General features: G+C 39.7%; 1 protein-coding gene across 1 annotated transcript in view; it reads left to right on the top strand.

Annotated features, from left to right (window-relative positions):
- Positions 1-22,806, top strand: part of eys (EGF-like photoreceptor maintenance factor) — a 176,578-nt gene that overhangs the window by 90,038 nt on the left and 63,734 nt on the right. Inside the window, exons 33-38 of the mRNA XM_085477940.1 lie at positions 187-400; positions 6,542-6,732; positions 6,850-6,941; positions 18,243-18,393; positions 19,529-19,641; positions 19,934-20,190. Coding sequence (XP_085334066.1) covers positions 187-400; positions 6,542-6,732; positions 6,850-6,941; positions 18,243-18,393; positions 19,529-19,641; positions 19,934-20,190 — 1,018 coding nt within the window. The remainder of the gene's footprint in view (positions 1-186; positions 401-6,541; positions 6,733-6,849; positions 6,942-18,242; positions 18,394-19,528; positions 19,642-19,933; positions 20,191-22,806) is intronic.

The following is a 22,806-nucleotide window of genomic DNA, read 5'->3' as shown; positions in this document are numbered from 1 at the left end:
TTTTGTAACTGCTACACTGTATGGGCAACTTGAATCCTATAAAATAACCTGACTTTGTTGGTTTATTACTAGCATTTGTTTTTAGTTTAAACCGTCTTGTTTTTATTACATAATAGCTCTGTCTTTTATTATTTAAGCTGTAAACATTACATTCCACTTAGTATCTCCACATCTCCACATACACAGGGGAGTAACTGTGAGCACAACTATGATGATTGCCTGCTGAATCCGTGTCCAGAAGCATTTTCCTGTGTAGATGGCATCAACAAGGTCAGCTGCCTGCCTCCTGTTATGGATCCTGTTCCCTTGGCGACTGCAGTCGAGAACATCACTCGCGGCTCCACACCCAGAGTGCCGATGCCGACACTCTTCCCGGCACCAGCAGCTAAGGGGTCCACAGGTATGGACGGCTCTGTGCATTCATGTGAGGACATGCGGCGGCGGGAGTCAGTGAAGATGTAGAATTTATAATACTCCTCCTCATGTCAGAGAGAAGTGTTTTCCAGTCTGCTACATTTATATGACAGCTCTAATTACAAGCTACTTTTCAGATAAAGATTTTACATAAACATAAGACACAGTAAGTTTATGAAAAATGCATCGCTAAGGAGCAAGCCAGTGGTTTCTTATGCGTTTTAGATAGTAGGAGTTGTTGATACTTCCCTCACATAGCTGCATGTAAATTCATCCTTAAGGATACAACATGAAAGTCTAAAAACTGAAATGTATAATTCTGTTATTCATTTAAAAGGAAAAAAAAAGCTGCATTTTCTTCTTTCCTGTCCCATTAATCGTATCGCAACCCCTCTCATTTGTCATGTGACCCTGACTCAAGTGAGTGGAAACTGCAGAACAGTCTTAACCTCTTAACATATACACTCACCAGCCACTTCATTAGGTACTGCCTTCAGAATTGCCTTCATTCTTCACGGCTTCAACAAAGTGCTGGAAACCTTCCTTAGAGATTTTGCTCCATATTCACATGATAGCATAACACAGTTGCTGCAGATTTGTCAACTACTCATCCTTGATGTGAATCTACCACATCCCAAAGATGCTTTGTTGGATTGAGATCTGGTGACTGCCGAGGCCATTTGAGCACAGTGAACTCAATATCATCTTCAAGATACCAGATGTGCACACTTATGATCGGAAAAGGATGGACATGGTCTGGAATATACTCGGATAGTCTGAGAAATTTAAAAAATGTTCAGTTGGTATTAAGGGGGTGAAAATTACACTACAACACTACCAGCCTGAACCGTTGAGGACCGGATGGATACATTTTTTCATGTTGTTTACAGCAAATTCTGACTCTACCATCCGAATGTCACAGCCCAAATCGAGACTTATCAAACCATGCAACATTTTTCCAATCTTCTGTTGTCCAATTGGACAATGCCAGTGGGAATAACAGCCTCAGTTTCCTGTTTTTTGCTGTCAGGAGTAGCACCCATTGTGGTCTATTGCTGTTTCAAGGTTTGAGGTGTTGAGGTACATTCAGAGATGTTTTTCTGCATACCGTGGTTGAGTTACTGTCACCTTCCTATCAGCTTGAAGCAATCTTTCTATTCATTTTTCTTTGACCTCTGGCATCAACAAGTCATTTTCACATACAGAACTATTCCTCACTGGATGTGTTTTCTTTTTCAGACCATTTTCTGTAAATCCTAGAGATGATTGGGCAGAAACATCCCAGTAGATCAGCAGTTTCTGACTTATACAAGCCCATCTGGCATCAATAATCATGTCACATTTGACTTAACTAAAATTGCCTTTCTTCCCTATTCTGATGCTCAGTCAGAATAGGGTCGTCAGCAGGTCGTCCATACATATATACATGCCTAAATGCACTGAGCGCTGCCATATGGTTGGTTGGTTAGTTATTTGTGTTAACAAGCAGTTGAACAGATCTAGCTAAGAAAGTGACCGGTGAGTATATAATAAAGTGATTCAATGTAGAAACGTATTATCTCAGTAGAGTGGAAGGAGCTGCTGAACATTTAATTCATTTCTTATTTTTACATGTGATCTTATCTGCAGGCCTTACTTATAGTGAAGTAATTTGACACTGCCGTATTGCTTTTTAAATAAAAGTAAAATATCTGAGTACTCCTCTGGGCTCTGATGGATGAAGATGGATGCTGCAGTATCCTAATAATCTTCAAATGCAGTTTAGTTGTTTGTGAAAGTCAAACGAACAACTTGAAAGGCTGTAAACATTTAGAGTTTCCTTTTTTGCTTCTGTTCAAATTGGTTTCTAATCTTCTGACTTTTTGGTCCTAATGGTAGGATTTTTATTTATTTATTTATTTTTAGGATGGTTCTACGTACTTTTCTTGTGGCTCTTTTCATAAAAAGAACCTCAACTCCATATGATCGTGAGTTTTATTGTATTATTTTATATTTAGAGCTCAATGCACAGACTCAGATATTACGCATGGAATCTTAATGGCAGTTCTACTCAAATATGGCAGTGTATCAACTTAAATTAGCACTTCTCAATCGAGTCATAGCTCCCATTACTATGCTATTACTTCCATTAACGTTATGTCTTTTGAAAAGTGACATTAAATTATTTAAAATGATAAACCATTACAGCAATTAATTTGTACTGATGGTTGGTTTTCTGACAAATTACAAATCTATCCTTCCCTTGTCCTTCCTACCAAACACAAGCTTTGCCAGTTTCCAATGCAGGGAGACTCCCACTAAGCTGGCACTCCAAATGTGATTTTTAGAGTCTTTGGAACATAGCAGGCGATGATATATTTGGTTTGATTTGGAGCTTGTTATACTTTGTGCAGCTGTGGTGGAAAAATAAATCCTGCTGAAATCTAGTTCCGCATTTGCCACTGAAGTACCCTTTCTATTTTTATTTGAGAACAGTCATTTCAAAGAGTAACAAGTCCAATCATTATTTCGGGCTATATCCTTTAACACTCAAATGATCGACACAGAACACAATGTGATATATATTGTTGGTATTGGATTCAGTCATCTATGTGAGGGGAGGAATTCGGAACACTGGGCAGATTGTCACTCTGTGACAGATGAGGTCTGTCTCCCTTTGAAACTGTTCACAGAACTGTAAAACACACCTATTGAACACAGACAAGCTTGAACCAATTTGGTGCGGCACTCTGAAAATCACTGTGGGCCAAACATAATGGAGTCCTCCCTGCCGCACCTGATCCAGCCCTCGTCCCGTGCGTTAGTTTGGAAGGGGTTAAATGTAAACACCAATCAGCGGTGGAGAAAAAACCAACCCGACCACCTCTTTTACATGCGATACGTGCATAATGAAGGTAAATAAGTTTTAAAGTAAGGGGACCCAGAAACTCACGAGTTTATCTAACTAGGTCACCATCTAAACACATGCAGTGCCCTTGGTGATGCTTGAAATAGACTCAGACAGTGCTCCTTTAAACTTAAAGCTACTCCCCAAACCTCTCAAATATATGAAATCAATGGGAATTTAAATATAGAGTGGATAGTGAATTTCCGGTAAATTAAACAACCTATTAATATTGCCAGTAGATAAATATATTCATCTTTATTTTGATTTAGTTCAGTTTCAAAGCAGTACTAGCAACAAAAAATGAATAAACCTCCCAGAATGAGGTGATTGTCTTCAGGGTTTTATTTATTTATTTATATGTTTTTCCCCCTCTCGCTCCACATGCAATGATGAGCTCCACAGTATTTATTCTCTACAGTGTGAGAACTGATGAGAATCTAGAAAGGACACTGCTGGTGGAGGGAGGCTTACTGCCGCTAAGCCACGATTTGGTTGACTTTCCTTGAAGTGATCACTACAGCACAGGTGAAGCTGTTATCTTTTCCTGCCACATGTAGCAAAACTGAAATTACTCAAGTTCCTCAAAATCAACTTGATGAGTGAAAAGTTAATCACTTCAAACATGCAGTGCCTGTCTCGAGGCAGTCAACTTGTTAATCTTCCTTTTAACGCACATGCATTTGTTCTCAGTGCCACGCGTTTATGTTTTGTTTTTTGGGTTGGTTTTTTTTTTTCTCAGTTTGTTTGTAATTTAGATGACGGTGCATGGTAAGTACGCCTATAACTATTCTGATATATTCAGTGACACAGCTTTGCCAGTGAGTCATATTGACACTCACAAGATATGCAGAGTTATGAATATTCATGGAGGAAAGGCTCAGTAAGATGAAAAAGGCAGTGTCTGAATTTATCATTTCAACTCTAGTTTATGGCCTCTGCTTCTGTACAGTAACTGTCAGTGCAGTGCATTGGTGTAATTGTATCTGTTATTTTTAAAACCAGACAACACAGATATAATTAGACACTACATTTAAAAACGCATTATATTTAGGAATTATTCTCTACAGGATTCATTTATTGTCTACAGTGTAAATATATTCAGTTAAGTCTTCTTGTATTAGGTATATTGAATATAAGATATTTTCAGCCAGTTTTCCCAAGTACACAATGACCTTTTTTGTTCCCTCAGGGCTCTGAAATTGCAGAGGTCCTGGAATGATCCTCAGCAGTATTATATCTCTGTCCTGTGACAAGTTCAATCAGTCAGTCTATTACTTTAGCCAATAAATCAGGGACCAAACAGGACTTATATCCTGCCTTTTTTAAATAAATGGGACATTAAGTCTATATCAATTAATTCTCACCGCCCAGAGTCTATCCTCCTATTAAGTGATCTTAAGTTCACATTTACTCCAAATATATTTTTCTAGTTGAATATCTCCTGCTTTAACCTGTCTGGCTTCCACCTACACTTTGTGCTGCAACATGGCGCTCCACCACTCTATGGTCTCCACATTAAATATGACTCATACCAATTTTCTAACCTCCTTTATGGTCATGTATTAAGACGGGCCCTAATTAAATCTGATCTCAGAGATTTGTATCAACCAATATTCCCAGAAGTGGCAAACTGCTTGGTCAGCAGTAATGTTAACTGTGGGGTTTTTGTTTTTTTTTTAAAAAGAGAAACCTAGTGGTGCATTATCAGGATATGAAAGTGAGAAAATATAAGATAGTTTGCATTGTGTACATATACTATTTAGATTTAGCATGACTGGTTACTTGAGGCATTCGCATTAAAAACCCCAAAAAACATCTGGTATGAGAGTGTAGGGTAGTGGTAAAAACAGGAGACCTTTGAAGGAAAAGACTGAAGCTAACTGCTAATGAGGCGTGATACTGCCTCCTGGCAGCAGCCTCAGACTGCATCAAAGACTACATCAGACTAAACAAGGCTTTAAAATTAATGAATAGCTTTGTCTCTGAGGGGTAATTTTCCATCATCAGCATTGGCAAACCCTATTGTCAGGAATGAAGCAGTAGACAGCACCGCATTGTTGCTGCATGCATTTATCCTCATTAATTCACACACCGCAGTAGGTCTGTTCCTTATAATTCCTACTTTATGTTATCGTGTGTTTTTCCTCAGGGTATTGGCCATACTTCTCTTGAAAGAAAATGGAGGTATTTAGGTTAGCTTGTTTGCCAAATGTCCTAAGGGGCAAGCTGTCAGATCAAAGGAGGTCTGGCCTATTAGGACTTGACGTCTAACAAATATTGATAAAGGTCTCACTTGCAACTGCCCGATTAATCATTGCAACAACTTTAAAGGAGTGTCTGATTTCTCTGGTTTAAAATTTTATATGTATAATATTTTTCTTAAACTAAGATGAGAGCCAATAGAGTATGAGACAGGTGCATCCAGTAACGCCTTTCATTTTAACAGGCTCTCGGCTTTGACTTTTCTGCAACAAATTCCAATATTTCCTTCAAATGAGAAATATATTGAGCATGAGCACCCTAATGCTTTTCTCCAATTGCAGTCTCAGTCAGTCTTTTAAAGTTGTCAGCGTCACTACCCCCAATAAGCTTGCGGGCAGTGGAACTTTTACTGAAATACCCCATAATTGCCCATTCTCATGGATGATATAAGCCAAGTTATTCCACTATAAAATGAGGCATGTAATAAACTTGTATGAATATGTTCATTTCAGCCAAGACTCCTTTTTCACCTAATCTAGTGCCATTTGCATGCTTCACAGCTGTTTGGCAAATAAGACTATTTATAGTATGAGTGTACAGTGAGCGAAAGAGAAAATATTTGAAGAGTCCTTAAAGTCTTTTCATCTGCTTTCAAAATAGTAATTATTCACTTTTTGCATCTTTTTTTGACTGTCCTCTCATCTCTTTTTAATGTATTCCATCCATATTTCCAAGATCAATTGATGGATAAAGATTGCATCTACATTCGTGAAGCAACATAGGCAGAAAAAACAGGAAGTCCGTAGTAGAAGTGGCGCAACCACTTGCCCTGCTCAGGTGTCACATTCTGAATCTTTAAAATTGTTAAGGGCCTTTTCTTTATCCTACTCCATGCACTAAACCTCCCTGTAGAGGAACCAAATGAAAAGCTGAATTCTCTTTTCAGGGATCAGTCGAGATTCTCAGTGGAATTTACAGGAAACTTCAGTCCTTTACCTTTTCCTCCCAATTGATCTGTCTTTCTTATTTATGTCCTAGATTCAAGCTACCTTCATTATTTTGGGAGTTCATACCTGGAGTTTCCAGGTATTGACCTCAGCACTCTCAACAACATAACTGTGAGATTTCAAACCACTGTGGCCCAAGGAACTATACTATATGTGGACCAAGGACCTGTTAACGGTGATTTCTTTTTCATGAAACTCTTCATCCTCGATGGAATCTTACAGGTAGGTTAAATTTATTGTGTATTGTCTGAATAAGTATATTTTGTCATTTTTGCTCTCGAAAGACAAATATTCTGTAATGAAATAAAAAGCCCATGAAGCTCCCTATTAATGTTTCAGTATGCTTTTTGCTGTAATGAAGAGGAAGAGGTTACATGGATTACTACATTAAATCATGTTAATGATGGCACAGTTCACATTGTAAATATCAGGTATGTATTCTAGTTTTTTATCAAGTCTTAGATTGTAGAGATCTACATAAGCGCTTTGAGGGTCTCGAAAAGCGCTACGTAAATGCAATCCATTATTATATATATATAAAAGAATAAAAATCTGAATATGTTGATTGATTGAACCTTGAATATACTGAAAGAAACTTGAATACACAGTATGAAATTAAAGTCTGGGTGTATTCAGTGAAATTCAAATACATTGAATGAAAGTCTGAATACATTGAATGCAACTTGAATATACTGAGTGAAACACTATATATATAATGAAAGTCTGGATGTATTGAAAGCTGATGTTACAGAGGCTTTAGCCCCTTTTGTGTTGTGTTTTAAATATGTAATATAATAGCATATAAAGCAGCATTTCTTAGTCCTGAAGACAACACTACAGAAAATGAATATAGTATCCAAACTATGCCAGTAACATGTTTCCGTTTTGTGCTACAGATGAAGAAATTTTGTCACTCATTATAGAAGACTGAATGGACTGAGCCTTAAGCTGGCAAAAGCAATATTGACTGCAGAGAAACATTATCCCATTTTAAAGACCTGCGAGGTCTGTGTATCTTGTAGCATAAGTCGTTTACTACTTTTCCAGACCTGGCCATGAAACAGGCCATGGAGGACTTAGCTTGAGTTCCTAACACATCACTTGTTTTTGCATTATATAGATGAGATGGAAAAAAGACAGTGAACAATGAACAATGGACTAGAAGTCCCTAGGTCCTGATAGGATATATCTGTCATATTTTGCTTCCAATGAATCAGTCTAACTTGGATATTCTTGTGGTCTCTCAAAGTTTGACTTTGGCTGCTTTTTTACTCATTTTCAGTACTGTCCTTGTCTGACCATTTTCAGAGAAATGTTTTTGTACGTTACCCACTTAATACTGACATATGAATGATTCAAGGATAAAATAAAAAGACAGCATATTTTCACAAACATAATATTGTATTTTTATACCAGCAGTTTGGTTCTCAAGGAGCTATTAGCCAAAAACGTGGCATATATCAGCATGATGTGTAGTGTCCTTACATTTTTTTGGGAGGGGAAACTGGACATGAGGAGGACAAAACAAGAACTGGCAGGCCTAAAAAAAAACAACTATCTACAGTATCTGAATGCCATATACTTAAAAATAAAAAGAGTCCAGCAAAAACCTGACACAAGACCTGAGAGATGCAGCAAACCCTTCAGTTGATGCATCTGGTGTTCGCTAAAATCTCATCAGAAATGATTTCAGTGGAAGGATGGCTTTCAAGAAGCCAGTCTAAGGAAAGGCAGAAAATGTTGCGGCATGCCAAATCAGAGAAGAACTGGAATGAAAATCAGTGCAGTGGGTCTTCTGGAGTGATGGATCCAAATTTGAAAGTTTTGGTTCAAACCTTGGTCAGTATATACAGAGGAGGTCAAGAGAGGTCAACAATGAGTATCTACACCCATCTGTAAAAGACGTTGGAGGGTATGTCATTGTTTTGGCCTGCATTTAACCCAGTAGTGTTGAGGATCTTCGCAAAATTGATTTAGTTCTCACCACAGAAAAGTATCATCAGATTTTGATGAACTATTCAACTATCTGTCTGGAAAGCATCTGATTTCCAGCAACTTCTTTTTTCAACATAGCAATTAGGGGTGCAACGATACTCGTATCGATATTGAACCGTTCGATACAGTGCTTTCGGTTCGGTACGCATATGTATCGAACAATACAAAATTTGTAATTTATTTTATCAACTTTCCTTCTGACAATGCTGTCTGTGTTGAGCGCTCAGTGGATTTGCGTTCGACTACTCCGCCTAGGCTGCACTGTCGAGCTCAGATCCACTGAGCGTTCAACACAGACAGCATAGTCAGAAGGAAGAGCGCAGGACAAGCTAGCGAGACAGAAGTTAAGCTCTCCTTGCAACATGGCAAATTGAACCTCCCCCACCCTCATTCAGATCTGGCGTTTGGAATTATTTTGGTTTTCATGTGACGTATGACTCTGAAGGTAAGCGCATCATGGACTAAAGTAAAACAGTATGTTGGATGTGCCACGCAATGCTCAATTACATGGGTGGGAACTAGGGTTGCCAACTCCCTGAAAAATAAATAAGGGACACCTCGTGGCCAGGGCCGGGCAACCCAGTTGTCTTCACCCTTCCCAGTGTGGTAGCTCTTTTTTTTGTGTGTGAAATTATTTTTTAACCATTTGACTTGAATTTGATTTGAGCAGATGCATATTCTTTGTGATATGACCATATGGGAAACAAATGATCATTTAGCCATTTATTTTTAGCTCAAAATGACAACATTAACACAGTAAAACAGGTCTCTTTCTTAAACAGAAGCCTGTCATGCTTAACTTTTGAGAATATAAGTAAATCTTTCTTTAAAAGCACTCTGTCCTGCTTAACTTAAAATAATAGAAAACAATAGAACGAAAAAGATTCTTGTAACTGTGCACATATAGTGCATTTAGTACAATTGGCTTCAGTTGAGGTATTATTTCAGCTTTTCTAATGCTAATCAGCTGCTCCTGTTTGTAAACCCACTTGTTCCCATGATTACGCATCATAACTCATCATCATTATTCATCTATGTATTACTTTTATGTATTATTCATCTATTTGTTGTAATCATCTATCCTTGCAGTTGTTTATTACACAAAATAAATTATATTATCACATTTCTGGCCACATAGCGCTGCTATTCACTGCACATGCCCATATTAACCTTAACCAGAGGGTTTAAAAATACAAACCAGTGTTTACATACCATATCTGCTTTTGCCGTGGCCAGGTGGACAAGAAATTGGTTAAGGGTTCCCCGAGCTTTCACGCCCCTCATGTTCTTCATGTGCCCACCATTAGAAGCATGCCTATGGAAAAAGTATGCCGGCACACAGTGCAGTGCGCTTTATAGATGTTATCGTGCACTTTTCCAGCCAGGTGTTTCCCTTTTCCCATTCCTCCCTGTACTTTTGCAGCCTATTTTTCTTTCTCTGAGGGGAACAAACATTGCTGCTCTAATGCTGGGCTTATATTGTGCGACTTTTGGCCCATTTTGAGCCGATTTTTGAGTCATGCGACCGATTTGGTGATCGGCCCAATTTTGGCCTTCATCGTGCATCGTGTAGTATACGTGGGGTAACGAGAAGCGATTAACACCTCGAGCAGCTCCCGATCATCAATCGCTCGTGAGGGTGTCACCGCAGCTGCTCACACTGCTCACGCGCAAACACGTAACCGTCGGTGAAAAAGACGGAGCAGCACGGCTGTGCAGCGTGTGATCTGGACACAAGTGATGGAGGCACTTGTAGAACTTTGAAAAGCTCATCCGAGCCTTTTCGATGTGGCATCACAAAATTATCACGACCACAACAACCGTGAAAATAGTTGGATTTACACTGCTGCTCAATCACAGCTGCCTGATCAATGTTTTTCATTAGAAATTTAGCAAAGTTGATGGTGGTGGTGTGTCTGTGTGAGTGAAAGACTGAGAGAGAGAGAGCGACAGATTTTCTGTTATAACCTTCATTTTATGGAGGCACAGTGTGAGCACTCAGGTCGCATCAGAGCATCGGGCGGTATAGTGTGAGACCCTGCATCGTGACCTACAAACTTATAACCCCTGCGAGTCAATCGTGCAGTTTGAAAATCGCACAGTGTCTGCCCAGCTTTAGGTGTACTGTCGTCAGAGACTTGCACCGCAGTGTCGGCGTTTGTTTCCCTGTTGGCCATGCTTCTTGTTGTGGTCATCTGTTGTCTTCCGGTATTTTCTCCGTAAGCGACCTTTCCTCGACCAATGAGATAAGCGGTAATCTGAATTGTCATACTCAAATTGTCATAAGTGTGCTGTCAGCTCATTGGTCACAAAGCAGGAGAGGGGCTGGGAATTATGTTTTCCAACAAAGCGTTAATTCCATTAACATTTATAGACTACTTTTGATTCTCACTGTATTACGGGACAAAGTGCGTCCCTTATTAGCTCAATACGGGACGATTCCGTTTTTTAAGGGACGGTTGGCAACCCTAGTGGGAACTAGTGTGTTAGCGCAGTTAGCTCGTTAACGTGTTGGCCGTCTAGCCCCACGCACGGGCGATCAGGGGTAGCTCGTTAAGGGAGATTTGCCGTGTTGTGGCGTTAACGTCATTTCAACGAAATTAACGCTGACAGCACTAGTGGGAACCAGGGCCGGCCCGTGGCATAGGCCGTATAGGCAAATGCTAAGGGCGCCGTCCATCAGGGGGCGCCACGCCAGTGCCACAAATGTTGAAAGAAAAAAAAAGTTGGTACTATTATTCCTAAATACAAAAAATAATCGCACGTTAATTAAAATGCAAAGTAAAGCTTATTTACTAGAAATATTATTTGTTTCAACATTACGCCCCCCCCCTCCCCGCATGGTGCGCCCCCTCCCTTCCCGTATCATGGTTCCTTTTGGACGTCACCACATCAAAAAATCAACACAAGATGTCAAAACGGCCAAAACTGTCAGGTGCCCAGAGAAGAAAAAAGAGAAAAGAAGAGGAGGAGAAACGAGAAAAAGACAGAGGTAGGTAACGTTAGCCTACATGAAATTATTTGTCTGAATGTGATAGTAACCTAAATTTTTAGCATTAAGCTAATGTTACATGATTCGCTAATTGCTAATCAATAAATAGCTAGTTAACTGTTTTAACGTCAGTTAATATTGTGGAGGGGGCTAAATTGTTATGGAAAAGAATAATGTAACGTTAGGTAATTACAGTACTCCCACCTTTCCCACCATTCCTCATTTGTATTCAACTTTTAAGCAGGTGTTTTTTGTTTACATTGTTATTGCCTTCTGGTTAGCTAACGTTTACCCTGCAGGTAATAGTCACTTTTCCACCCCTGTATATATTATAGTTGTAAGCCTAGTTGTTAAAGTGCACATCATTAATGTTAATTAAGCAATATCACATGAGAGGGAATGCTGTTTTTTAATATGAGCACTGCTGTGATTCGGTCAAAGATAATCATAACATAACATTCTCATATGATATTATACTGTTACTTTGCATTCTGCTATTCAGCATTTCACTGTAATGATGACAATAAATTGAATCTAATCTAATTTGCATATCAGTTAACATCATACATATATCTCTTTGGTTTTTCATTTATATTATATCATTTCATTTTATTCCTGGAATCATATGTTTTTATTATTAGACTTTAATACTCAGTGGTGTCACATACTCCTCTCTTCAGATGCACTGTTGAAGTTTCTAAATCCCACCCCTGGGCCATCTACCACATCTACCGCTGCTGCCTCCACTTCAGCAGCACAACCCACCAGTGATGCAGCATCAGCAGCACAACCCAGCCATGATGCAGCAGCATCAATCGGTGTTCCTGTTGCCTTATTTATATTGTATTTTTAATTTATTTTATCCAACTTGTTGACACGTTTTATTGTGTTTATGTATGTAAAATTTATTGTATTTCATATATTCATTTTTTATTTTTTGTATTCATTTATTTATTCATATATTTTTTTTATCTTGTTAATTATTCTGATTGTGAATTTGCTTTCTTTAAGTAAAAAAAAAAAAGGTCAAAGACAAAGCTATTCGGTTTCTTGTGAGTACATACACTACACTGCCGATGTAGGGGGGCGCCACCTAAAATCTTGCCTAGGGAGCCAGATTGGTTAGGGCCGGGCCTGGTGGGAACACAACGAATATGACTGCACATTTACGCCGACATCATCCTAATGGAAGCAGACAAAAACAACAAGCATGCATGCTACAAACTTTACCCGAGTCATTTAGACAGCCGTTAGCACATGATTCTCCTTATGGGGACCTGATATGTTTAATATTGTGGCGAGCTCAGACAAGGAGGAGACAGAGGTGTCGTTTGGTCTTGCTTCCCGTGAGCTAGCCAGGGAGCACAGCCGTTTATTGACATCTGCAGAAGAACACTGCCGCTAGCTAACTGCTCAGCGCGGCAACCGCACAGCAGCAACAACAACAACAACACACAGGGCGCCCTCTGACCCCGGAAGGACACACCGTCGCAGCGAGAGGGCGTCACCTGTCACTATGGCAACATAAACAAAACATAACTGTACAAACAGAACCCCGAACAGCCCTGACCCGCTACATAGCCCCCACCTAAGGGGTCAGTCGTCCCCGACGACCCCATTACCCCACACAAAGTCCTGCAAATGTCCAGGTGCCTTCTTTTGGCGCACCGGCCGGTCACGACCGGCGGGGGAAAAGTCACTCGGGTCAGAACATGGGGTGCCACCATCATCCCACTTCTGACACCAATGTGGCGAGCTCAGACAAGGAGGAGACGGAGGTGTCGTTTGGTCTTGCTTCCCGTGAGCGAGCCAGGGAGCACAGCCGTTTATTGACATCTGCAGAAGAACACTGCCGCTAGCTAACTGCTCAGAGCGGCAACCGCACAGCAACAACAACAACAACAACACACAGGGCGCCCTCTGACCCCGGAAGGACACACCGTCGCAGTGAGAGGGCGTCACCCGTCACTATGGCAACATAAACAAAACATAACTGTACAAACAGAACCCCGAACAGCCCTGACCCGCTACAATATGCTGCTGAGAATATAGCCCAGAAGAAGCGTATAGTATTGCTTTTAATTTGGAAAGAGCCATTTCTCTGTAATAAACTCTCTTTTCCAAAGATGAGTGATTCCTCAATCAGATACAGGGCTTGCAAAATCGCTAGCCCAACGTCCCGGGGCTAGCGATTTTTCCAGTCGGGCTACCAAAATCTATCTCTGCCCTGGCCGTCGGGCTATTGTAGGAAGGAAAAATATATGTCAATGCTTTTGCATTCTTTCGGAAATGTAGCTGGGTAATTATGTCATTGGCATCGGTGAGCCACTGTCAATATGTGACATATTGAAATCGCGTTTGAATTTGCGCTTGTTTTTTGCTTTCACTTTGCAATCGCGCGAACTGTGTATAGAGAGCGATAGTACTGATTGGTGAGTGATGATAATTTGCGCACCAATTCCTCTGACATAGTCTTATCAATCGTTAGCTTACTATGCAAACATGACAAGTGAAATCTCCCGCAGCAAGCTTAAACATATGAGAGGTTGATCGCGCAAAGAATCGCTGACTGTTATGTGTGTGTGTGTGTGTGTGTGTGTGTGTGTGTGTGCGTGTGTAAAAGCAGCAGGATATATATTTTAGTTCTGCTGAGCCAAATAAGACAGGTAAGGGTGAAGAAGTGACAGCCAAAGAAAAGCTTACCACAAAACGGAAAAGTTATGACAAATCAGACTAAAAGGCAAAAAGAAAGTGCAGCTTTATGGTTTCATGGACAAAAGAATTTCTGTGGCTGCAATATGACGAGCTATATAACCGGGGCTGCACATAAGTGGTCCGCAGGTGCGCATTCGCTGTCAAAATTTAAAAAAAAACGCGCACAAGATATGAAGTTGCAACGCGTGTTTGCATACATAAGATTTTCTGGAGGAGGACAGACATTTGTTTAGAACTCTTAAAGATGTCGAAGAAGCAAGCTCCTTTAAGCAATTACTTTGGTCTTCCTCCACCTCCAAACAAATGTCAGAAGGAGTCCGAACCACAAAAGAAGCACGTATTCTCGGAAAAGTGGTTGCAGGAGGTGAGCTGGCTTCAAACAAATGATGAACACACAGAGATGTGGTGCGGAATGTGCCGTGAAAATCCCACTCTAGCGGACAAAAACAGTGCTTTTTATATGGACGCAAACGCGCGTTGCAACTTCTTATCTGGTGCGCGTCTTTTATTTTGACAGCGAATGCGCACATGCGGACCACTTATGTGCACCCGTGTAAACAACATAATGTTCTGCCGGGTGTGTTGTTGGTTTTCTCTCGATTTCTGAGTCGACAAGCGCCTTTGTTACTGGGACCAGTCATTTTAAGAAAAGCCCCCATTAGAATCCATGAGAAATGCAAGAAATGCATTATTGCTCAGTCTGCAATATCTTTCCCAGAACAAACACCAATTGCAAATAACATACTAAAAATAAACCTGAAAAATCTGTTTAGAACAGCGTACTATGTTGCAAAGAGTGAACTACCACTGGCAAAATTTAGCAGTCTTTGCAAACTTCAAAAAGCAAATGGCCTAGATCTTGGTTCCACTTGTCTCTTACCCGTGACTTCGGTGGAAATTTCAAATTCAGGATCTGACACAGACTGATTCATGTCCTACACAGTTCTTACAAGTTCATAGAAATTTCTGTTCAATTAGAACCAAGTATTTGAGTTGATGATTGTAATTTTTATACAATGTTGTAATTTGTTTTTCAACAATTTTTTGATTAATGTTTTGTTTCCTTTACAATATTATACTTTAATGTATAATATTGTAAAGGAAACAAAACATCAATCCAAAAATTACTCTCTTTTTTTATTCGGGCTACTTACATTTATTTTGGGCTACCAAAAACTGAAGAGTCCCTGCCCGAAGGGCTACCAGGGATTTTGAAATTTTGAGAGCCCTGAGATATATTTATTGTTTTTAATTACTTTTGTTTCAGCAACATTAAATTTAAAAACTGTACTTTTGAGTTAAAATATATATTTATAATTTTAATAAATGACAAATTAAAAAGGCATGAACATTTTTTTGTATCGAAAAAATATCGAACCGTGACACCAAAGTATCGAACCGAACCGTGAATTTTGTGTATCGTTGCACCCCTAATAGCAATGTCCCCAAACACGTGGCCAATGCAGTAAAACTATACCAGATAATACAAAATACAGTGGAACACTATCAGTCATGGATTGGCCTCCCCAGAGCCTGGACATTAACATTAATGAATTATTCTGTCCATCCTGACAGAGAACAGAATAAAAGGCAGCCAGCATCCAAAGAAGTGCTTTAAATGTCCTTCAAGACATCTGGTGATTTATTCCTGAGAACTACTTACAGGAATTAAAGGAGAGTTCAGGCTGTGTTGAAGAATAAAACTGGTTATATGAAATATTGATTTTCAAGTTCGTTAGAATTATACAAAAGTCTTTTTGCCTTGTATATTGCATTTCTGTAAATGTGTGCATGTTTCAATATTCTTAATAATTGTTGGACCTGAATAGAGTGGCTCAAGATTCAAGAGCTGTACTGCATGCATGGTGAAAAGAAACACATATACCAGAACAGGCTGTAAACGCACTGCTGTTGGATGTTATGTTCAGTCAGCTCATTTTAATGTTGTTCAGTTGTATGTATTTTTGTTTCTAAAGATGTCATTATGTTGCAATTTAATGTTATATATTTTAATTGACAGGGTGCATTTACATAGACATCAACCTAGATGCATTTTAACATGTCTCTGTTTCATGCATAAGTGCATCCCCTGTTGAGAAAAGGAGTGCAATTACAATGATAAGCCAATTAGGGCCTGGTAATATACAATTTTTCTTCGAATTGTGTGAGCACCTCAGGTGGTATTAGCTTGATACCTAGTTATTCAGTCATTCCAAGTGTGGTGGATTCTTTTCCTCTTTTTTTTTTTTTTTTTTTTTTTAGAGAGAGAAAGGTTATAACTAAAACAGGGGGAAAATACGTAATTGGCAGGAATCACCAGACTAAGAATTTAGATTTTATTACAAATGGGCAAATGGGCTTTCATTTTGAAGAACTAAAACAACCATCAGAATGTGCCTATTAAAATGCATTAGTGATCACTAGCCGTGTTTTATTGGCTGTTCTAAAGTCTTCATTTGCAGTTTTTCATTACGAAAAGATTAACAAGCAAGAGCCGAGCACAAAATCAATGTTTAAATGATTTAAAGTGAGGCTGTGGCCCCTTTAGTTATATTGTTTCTAAGCCCATGTGCAGTCTTGCTGCCAGCCCTTTCCATTATATTCTGACATAAGAAAGATTGTGGTCTAGCTTCAAGACACAGAGTTTATTATGTATGAACTGGAAGCTGAAACAAAGGAGAGAGCATCTCATATCAAACCACTTTGCTGTGCATTTGAGTAGAGACTACAATGACTTTTGAGCATTTCTGACTTATAAAAAAAGTTTCAGATTGTAAGACAGAGACAGAAATTAATTTTGGGTTGGTGATTATGACTTTTTTTTTTTTGAGATGCAAACAGATAAAAGTTGAAATACTGAATGTGACTGAGTATGGTTTACCAAATGATTTCCTGCTAGAACAATGCTGAGTGGGAAAGTTGCCTCATGTTTTTTTTTTTTGGCGGGGGGTTGGCAGAAAGCAGCACTGCTCTAAATATAAAAGAGACCAGTCAGGTTTGAGAGGCTACAGGGCTCCACCCTTCTTTCTTTCCTACAAGAAAAATACAGCAGCAGTAGAAATCAATCATAATGTTCGGTACCAACCCCTTGAGACACTGCAAGAAAGAGAGCTGTCATAACTAGAGGGTTGGGAGTGTGGAAAAATAGTTTCTGGTGTCACAAAGCAAATTCTCTGTAATTGTCTGATGGCTGAGTCCGTCCATCTTTGTCTGATTTGACCCACAGCTACACCACCACGGCCATCCTCAACGTCACCGCCTAACTCATTATAGACTTTTAATATATCTTCCCGTCAAAGACGCTTTTCAATATGTTAAATAGAAACCCAGTGGGGCTGACTTCTCAAGGACAGTGAACACAGTGCCCTCTGGCTGCTGGCCAGGCCGCTCTGGCAGACTGCTTCTAAATTAACCGCTTCTCCATGCTGGCTCTGGAGGAAGGACTTATGCAGCTCGGAGTTAGTGCCCCGAGTGTTTAGCCGGCATATGCAACAGCCTGCAAAGTACAGGCTTAACAAATCAGACTAGATTGCTTCGTGGGCCTTCTAACTTCCACTTAGGGAACAAGGAGTATCAGGAGACGCAGTAGAGGGGACTGTGCATCTGTGGCCTGAGTACCCTCAAGCTGCAGTTGGTTAGTCCAGAATCTGCACTTAGGTAATTATCTGCTCTCCCCTGTTGTTGCAGAGTGGAGAATTGGTTTTTGAAATCTATGAATGGCTGTGGGGTGGATCCAAAATAGTTGTGTGGAGACTCGCACTTACATAGGACACCTCGACAAAAACAAAATGGAGTTCAAAATGTCATTAGTGAGAAGATTTTTACCATTGGCATTTACTGAAATTAGTGGAAGATATGCTAATCATCTACCATAGTACCACAGCATACAAGAAAATAACATCTAACTTCTATACAGATAATCCACAATGTTTGATTTGTTTACAACATTAATACAAAACACATTTTTTAACACATAGTGTACCTCTGTTTCTTATACATTTTGATCTGATGTGTTCATACTGTTCTACAGACAACGCCTGGCACCTTGTGAAGCAGAGCTCACTCTTTCTGGCCATGAGAAAATTAAAAGTACTGCAAGCAATTACTGGTTGGGACACATGATCCAAAGAACGAACAATGTCTTCACAGGGGGTTTGCCACAACAGTTTATTCCCAGTCAGGTACAACTTATAATTACTATACACCTATCCACACATGGGTCTGGGTCATGAGGGCAGCAGTCAAAACAGAGAAGTCCAGGCCACTCTCCATGGCCACTTCTTCCAGCACTTCAGGGGGAAACTGAGACCCAGTGAGAGATATAATCTCTCTAATGTCCTGGGTCTGCCCCAGGGTCTCTTCCTGTTGAGACCTGCCTGAAAAACTCCACTTAGCAGGTGCACAGGAGACATCCTAGTTTGATGCCTGAACCACCTCAACTAGCTTGTTATAATGTAGAAATGTAACTGCTATATTCTGAATCCCTTCTGAATGGCCAGGCCCTTTACCCTGTCTCTAAGGATGAGCCCAGACATATTAAGGAGGAAGCTCTCACTATCGTTTACTGGGACAGAATAGCCCACAACAATGAGTCAGATGAATTACACTCCCAGAGCTAAGGGATGTGGTCATATACCATTTCTAAGTCTGCAAAGCACATTTAGAGTAGTTAGGAAAGCACCTGTGCACCCTTAAGTGTTCTTGGGAAGGTCAAGAGCTGGTCTACTGTCTCACAACTTGGTCAAACCTGAGGTTTGACTAACAGGTGGACTCTCTTCTCATTACTCTTCCATAGACTTTAACAGGGAAGCTGAGGTGTGGGATCTCCCTGAAGTTGGAGCATACCCTCTGGTTCTTATTCTTGGAAAACGGGAACCAAAATCTCTAGTTTCCCAATCCAGATGCACTGTCCCTGACTTCCATGCAATGCTGCGGGGGCATGCCAACCAAAACAACTCTGACTTCTGCCTCAGTAATGGCCAAGCCGTTCCTAAGTCCCTGCTTCCTTCACAGACATGTCAGTGGAGTTAGGGAGATCCTCAATATATTCCTTCCACTGCCTAACTGGGTCAGTAGCATTCATTGCATATAATGTGAGCAGAGCTCTGCTTCTCCTTTCTGGGAGTCTGACAGTTTTTCAAAAGTCTTGTTCCATGACCATACCAAGGTCCTCAGTGAGGTGAGGCAAGGCTCCAGGGCCTGATCCCACATAAAAAAAAATTTTGTTTTGTTTTTTTTGTTTTTTTTTTGTTTAACTTACTGCTTGTTAAAGATTCTGAATAAAATAAATTCTCTGCATGTGATATATTTTTTAAGAAAGCAGAACCTTTCCACAACTACACTGGCTGTCTTGAAGTCATTGAAATTAATAAACTGAGGAGCTTCTACACATCGGATGCGATTGCTGGCAGCAACATAGCTCGATGCAGGTAAAGTCTCTGCATTTTTTGGTTTTTATTGCTAAAAACACTGTACTCACTTTTCCAAGGTGCATTACACTTTGTCCGAAGCCAGGGGGAAACTGACTAGTAATCATGACAAATAAAACTTGAATTCTCTACTTCTTTCTGGGATTGCAGTCAAAAATATGTCTATTTGTTAAATGACTGCGCCTCTTATTTACTGAGTAATTTCACTTAATACAAATCAGAATTTTTTAAAGCCTGTATAATTTATGTCAGATTGGCTTTTGGCCACTCAAACTTTTGATCAATCTTCCAGATTCACTGTGCATGCCATACAAGCCTCCACAACAAGTTCCTCAAGTCTGGAAGCTCAATCACCTACCTTTGACATAGTGTTTGCAACAACGTTTGCAGTTCCCACACAAGCGCCAGAACATCCAATGAATGAACCTCAAGTTTGCCGCGACAGTCTTTGCCACAACGGAGGGACGTGCCTTCAGCTGCAGCCGCCTGGTGAAGCTCAGCTTTCTTGTCACTGTCCGCTTCATTTCACTGGAACGTTTTGTGAAAAAGGTAGGCTTTTGCATTCACCTGGTGGTGTTTACGCTACATTCATATACACAATACATAGACCACACACAGGCTGTACAAAGCTTAAAGACCTACTGTACTGTGACCTCTACAGTGGAATCATCAAGAGACAGCCAACAAATTATGTTGGTTAATATATGCTGAGCCTCTTTGGCTAATAGGTTTCACTATGAGGGAGAATAGTCGGTTGCATTAGGAATTTTGAGTGATGTGAATTATTCAGTATATGATTAATGAAATGAAAGATCTATATAAGCAGCTCAAACCATTGGTGTGCTTCTAAGTTCACCCCTAGAACACGCTGAGAATGAGAATGTGACCTTGCAGCACTTGTTCAACATTCAGCTGAAGCGTTCACGTCTGTCCCAACCAAAAAATATTTATTTTGTACCAAACACTCCGACACTAATACTAGGGAGACGGTAGTACTACACGCACATACCAAGGAGCTGTTCCTTTGCAGATTCCTTCACAGTTCTCTTGATGTACCTCCTGACATCCCTCTGTTGCCATGCATGATATCCTGAAAGTGTAAAATAATAAATAAATAAATGCTTCCTGTATTTTGCCATTGTAGTCAGTTCCTGTCAGGGATAACAGAAGTAACACTAGAATGTGTGAGTTAATAGTTTGTGTACTTGATAACACAAGCCAAGCTGCTGAGAGAAATCTCAAATTCTGTGTTGTGATAGCAGTGTGCAGTGCAGCTACAATATATGATTAACATTTCAACACGGATTAAAAGAGTATTGTACTTCTAATATGAATTAAACATGTTGATGGCTAATTACATTTGTTAAATTAACTGTGGTGTGTTTGACCTGTTTCTTGTTACAATATGGTGGGCAATTAAAGTTAACGTAATGAGGACTGGAAATCAAATGGTATCAATTTAGCCTCTTTCTATCAGTGGCTGTCCTTTCAGAACCAAGAAAACAGGAGCATGAGTATAAGGAGTGCTGGTTCCTTGGATGATTTCTACCTGTAGTAGAAAAACAATGTTTATTTTGAGGCAAGAGAGCATATGACTAGTAATTTGTGGGGCTCCAACATCGTTGCCTGAAATAGGTGGAACCTGTTGCACATTCGTTTTAAGCCGTAAATCACTGCATCCCCTTATCAATTAGTCCCATCCACTCTAAGATATTAGCGGAAAACAAAGCAGGCAAACATAAAAATTCTATTAAAAAATAAAGAGTAGTAGTTAAATATGTTACCTGAAAACTTTCTTTACTATTTATTGATGATAGAAGATGTGCTGTTTTAAAATTTGTGGGTGAAATGTCAAATCATGATATGGGAACTAGCAACTACAGTGCTAACAGTAGCTTAGTTAGCTAACAACAGTCGATAAGAATCTTCCTGTAAAGCCTATTATTTCCTTATGTAAAATCACAGTGATAAACAAAAAGAAAACTGAAGCCTTTCTTTGTCCATTTCTGCCTAATCTCTTGTTTTAAAAATAACAACAGATAAATTTTGAGTGTTAAACCTGCCACTCTTATTGTTTGAGCTGCAGGTGCCATGTGCAAGAACAGGTGGCTAGACAGGGAAAGGGAGAGGACACAGTCAACATTCAGTTGTGAGTAGGGTTGCCAACTCCCTGAAAAATAAATAAGGGACACCTCGTGGCCAGGGCCGGGCAACCCAGTTGTCTTCACCCTTCCCAGTGTGGTAGCTCTTTTTGTGTGTGTGTGTGTGTGTGTGTGTGTGTGTGTGTGTGTGTGTGTGTGTGTGTGTGTGTGTGTGAAATTATTTTTTAACCATTTGACTTGAATTTGATTTGAGCAGATGCATATTCTTTGTGATATGACCATATGGGAAACAAATGATCATTTAGCCATTTATTTTTAGCTCACAATGACAACATTAACACAGTAAAACAGGTCTCTTTCTTAAACAGAAGCCTGTCATGCTTAACTTTTGAGAATATAAGTAAATCTTTCTTTAAAAGAACTCTGTCCTGCTTAACTTAAAATTATATAAATTAATAGAAAGCAATAGAACGAAAAATATTCTTGTAACAGTGCACATATAGTGCATTTAGTACAATTGGCTTCAGTTGAGGTATTATTTCAGCTTTTCTAATGCTAATCAGCTGCTCCTGTTTGTAAACCCACTTGTTCCCATGATTACGCATCATAACTCATCATCATTATTCATCTATGTATTACTTTTATGTATTAGTCATCTATTTATTGTAATCATCTATCCTTGCAGTTGTTTATTACACAAAATAAATTATATTATCACACTTCTGGCCACATAGCGCTGATATTCACTGCACATGCCCATATTAACCTTAACCAGAGGGTTTAAAAAAAACAAACCAGTGTTTACATACCATATCTGCTTCAGCCTGGCCTGGTGGACAAAAAATTGGTTAAGGATTCCCCGAGCTTTCACGCCCCTCGTGTTCTTCATGTGCCCACCATTAGAAGCATGCCTATGGAAAAAGTGTGCCGGCACACAGTGCAGTGCGCTTTATAGGTGTTATCGTGCACTTTTCCAGCCAGGTGTTTCCCTTTTTCCATTCCTCCCTGTACTTTTGCAGCCTTTTTTTTTCTTTCTCTGAGCGAACAAACATTGCTGCTCTAA

This window comes from Copadichromis virginalis, linkage group LG13 (genome assembly GCF_057382275.1).
Source record: "Copadichromis virginalis isolate Kocher_CV1m ecotype Utaka linkage group LG13, C_Virginalis_male_GT1.1, whole genome shotgun sequence".
NCBI classification, from domain to species: domain Eukaryota; kingdom Metazoa; phylum Chordata; class Actinopteri; order Cichliformes; family Cichlidae; genus Copadichromis; species Copadichromis virginalis.
This window is presented reverse-complemented; position numbering and strand designations above follow the sequence as displayed.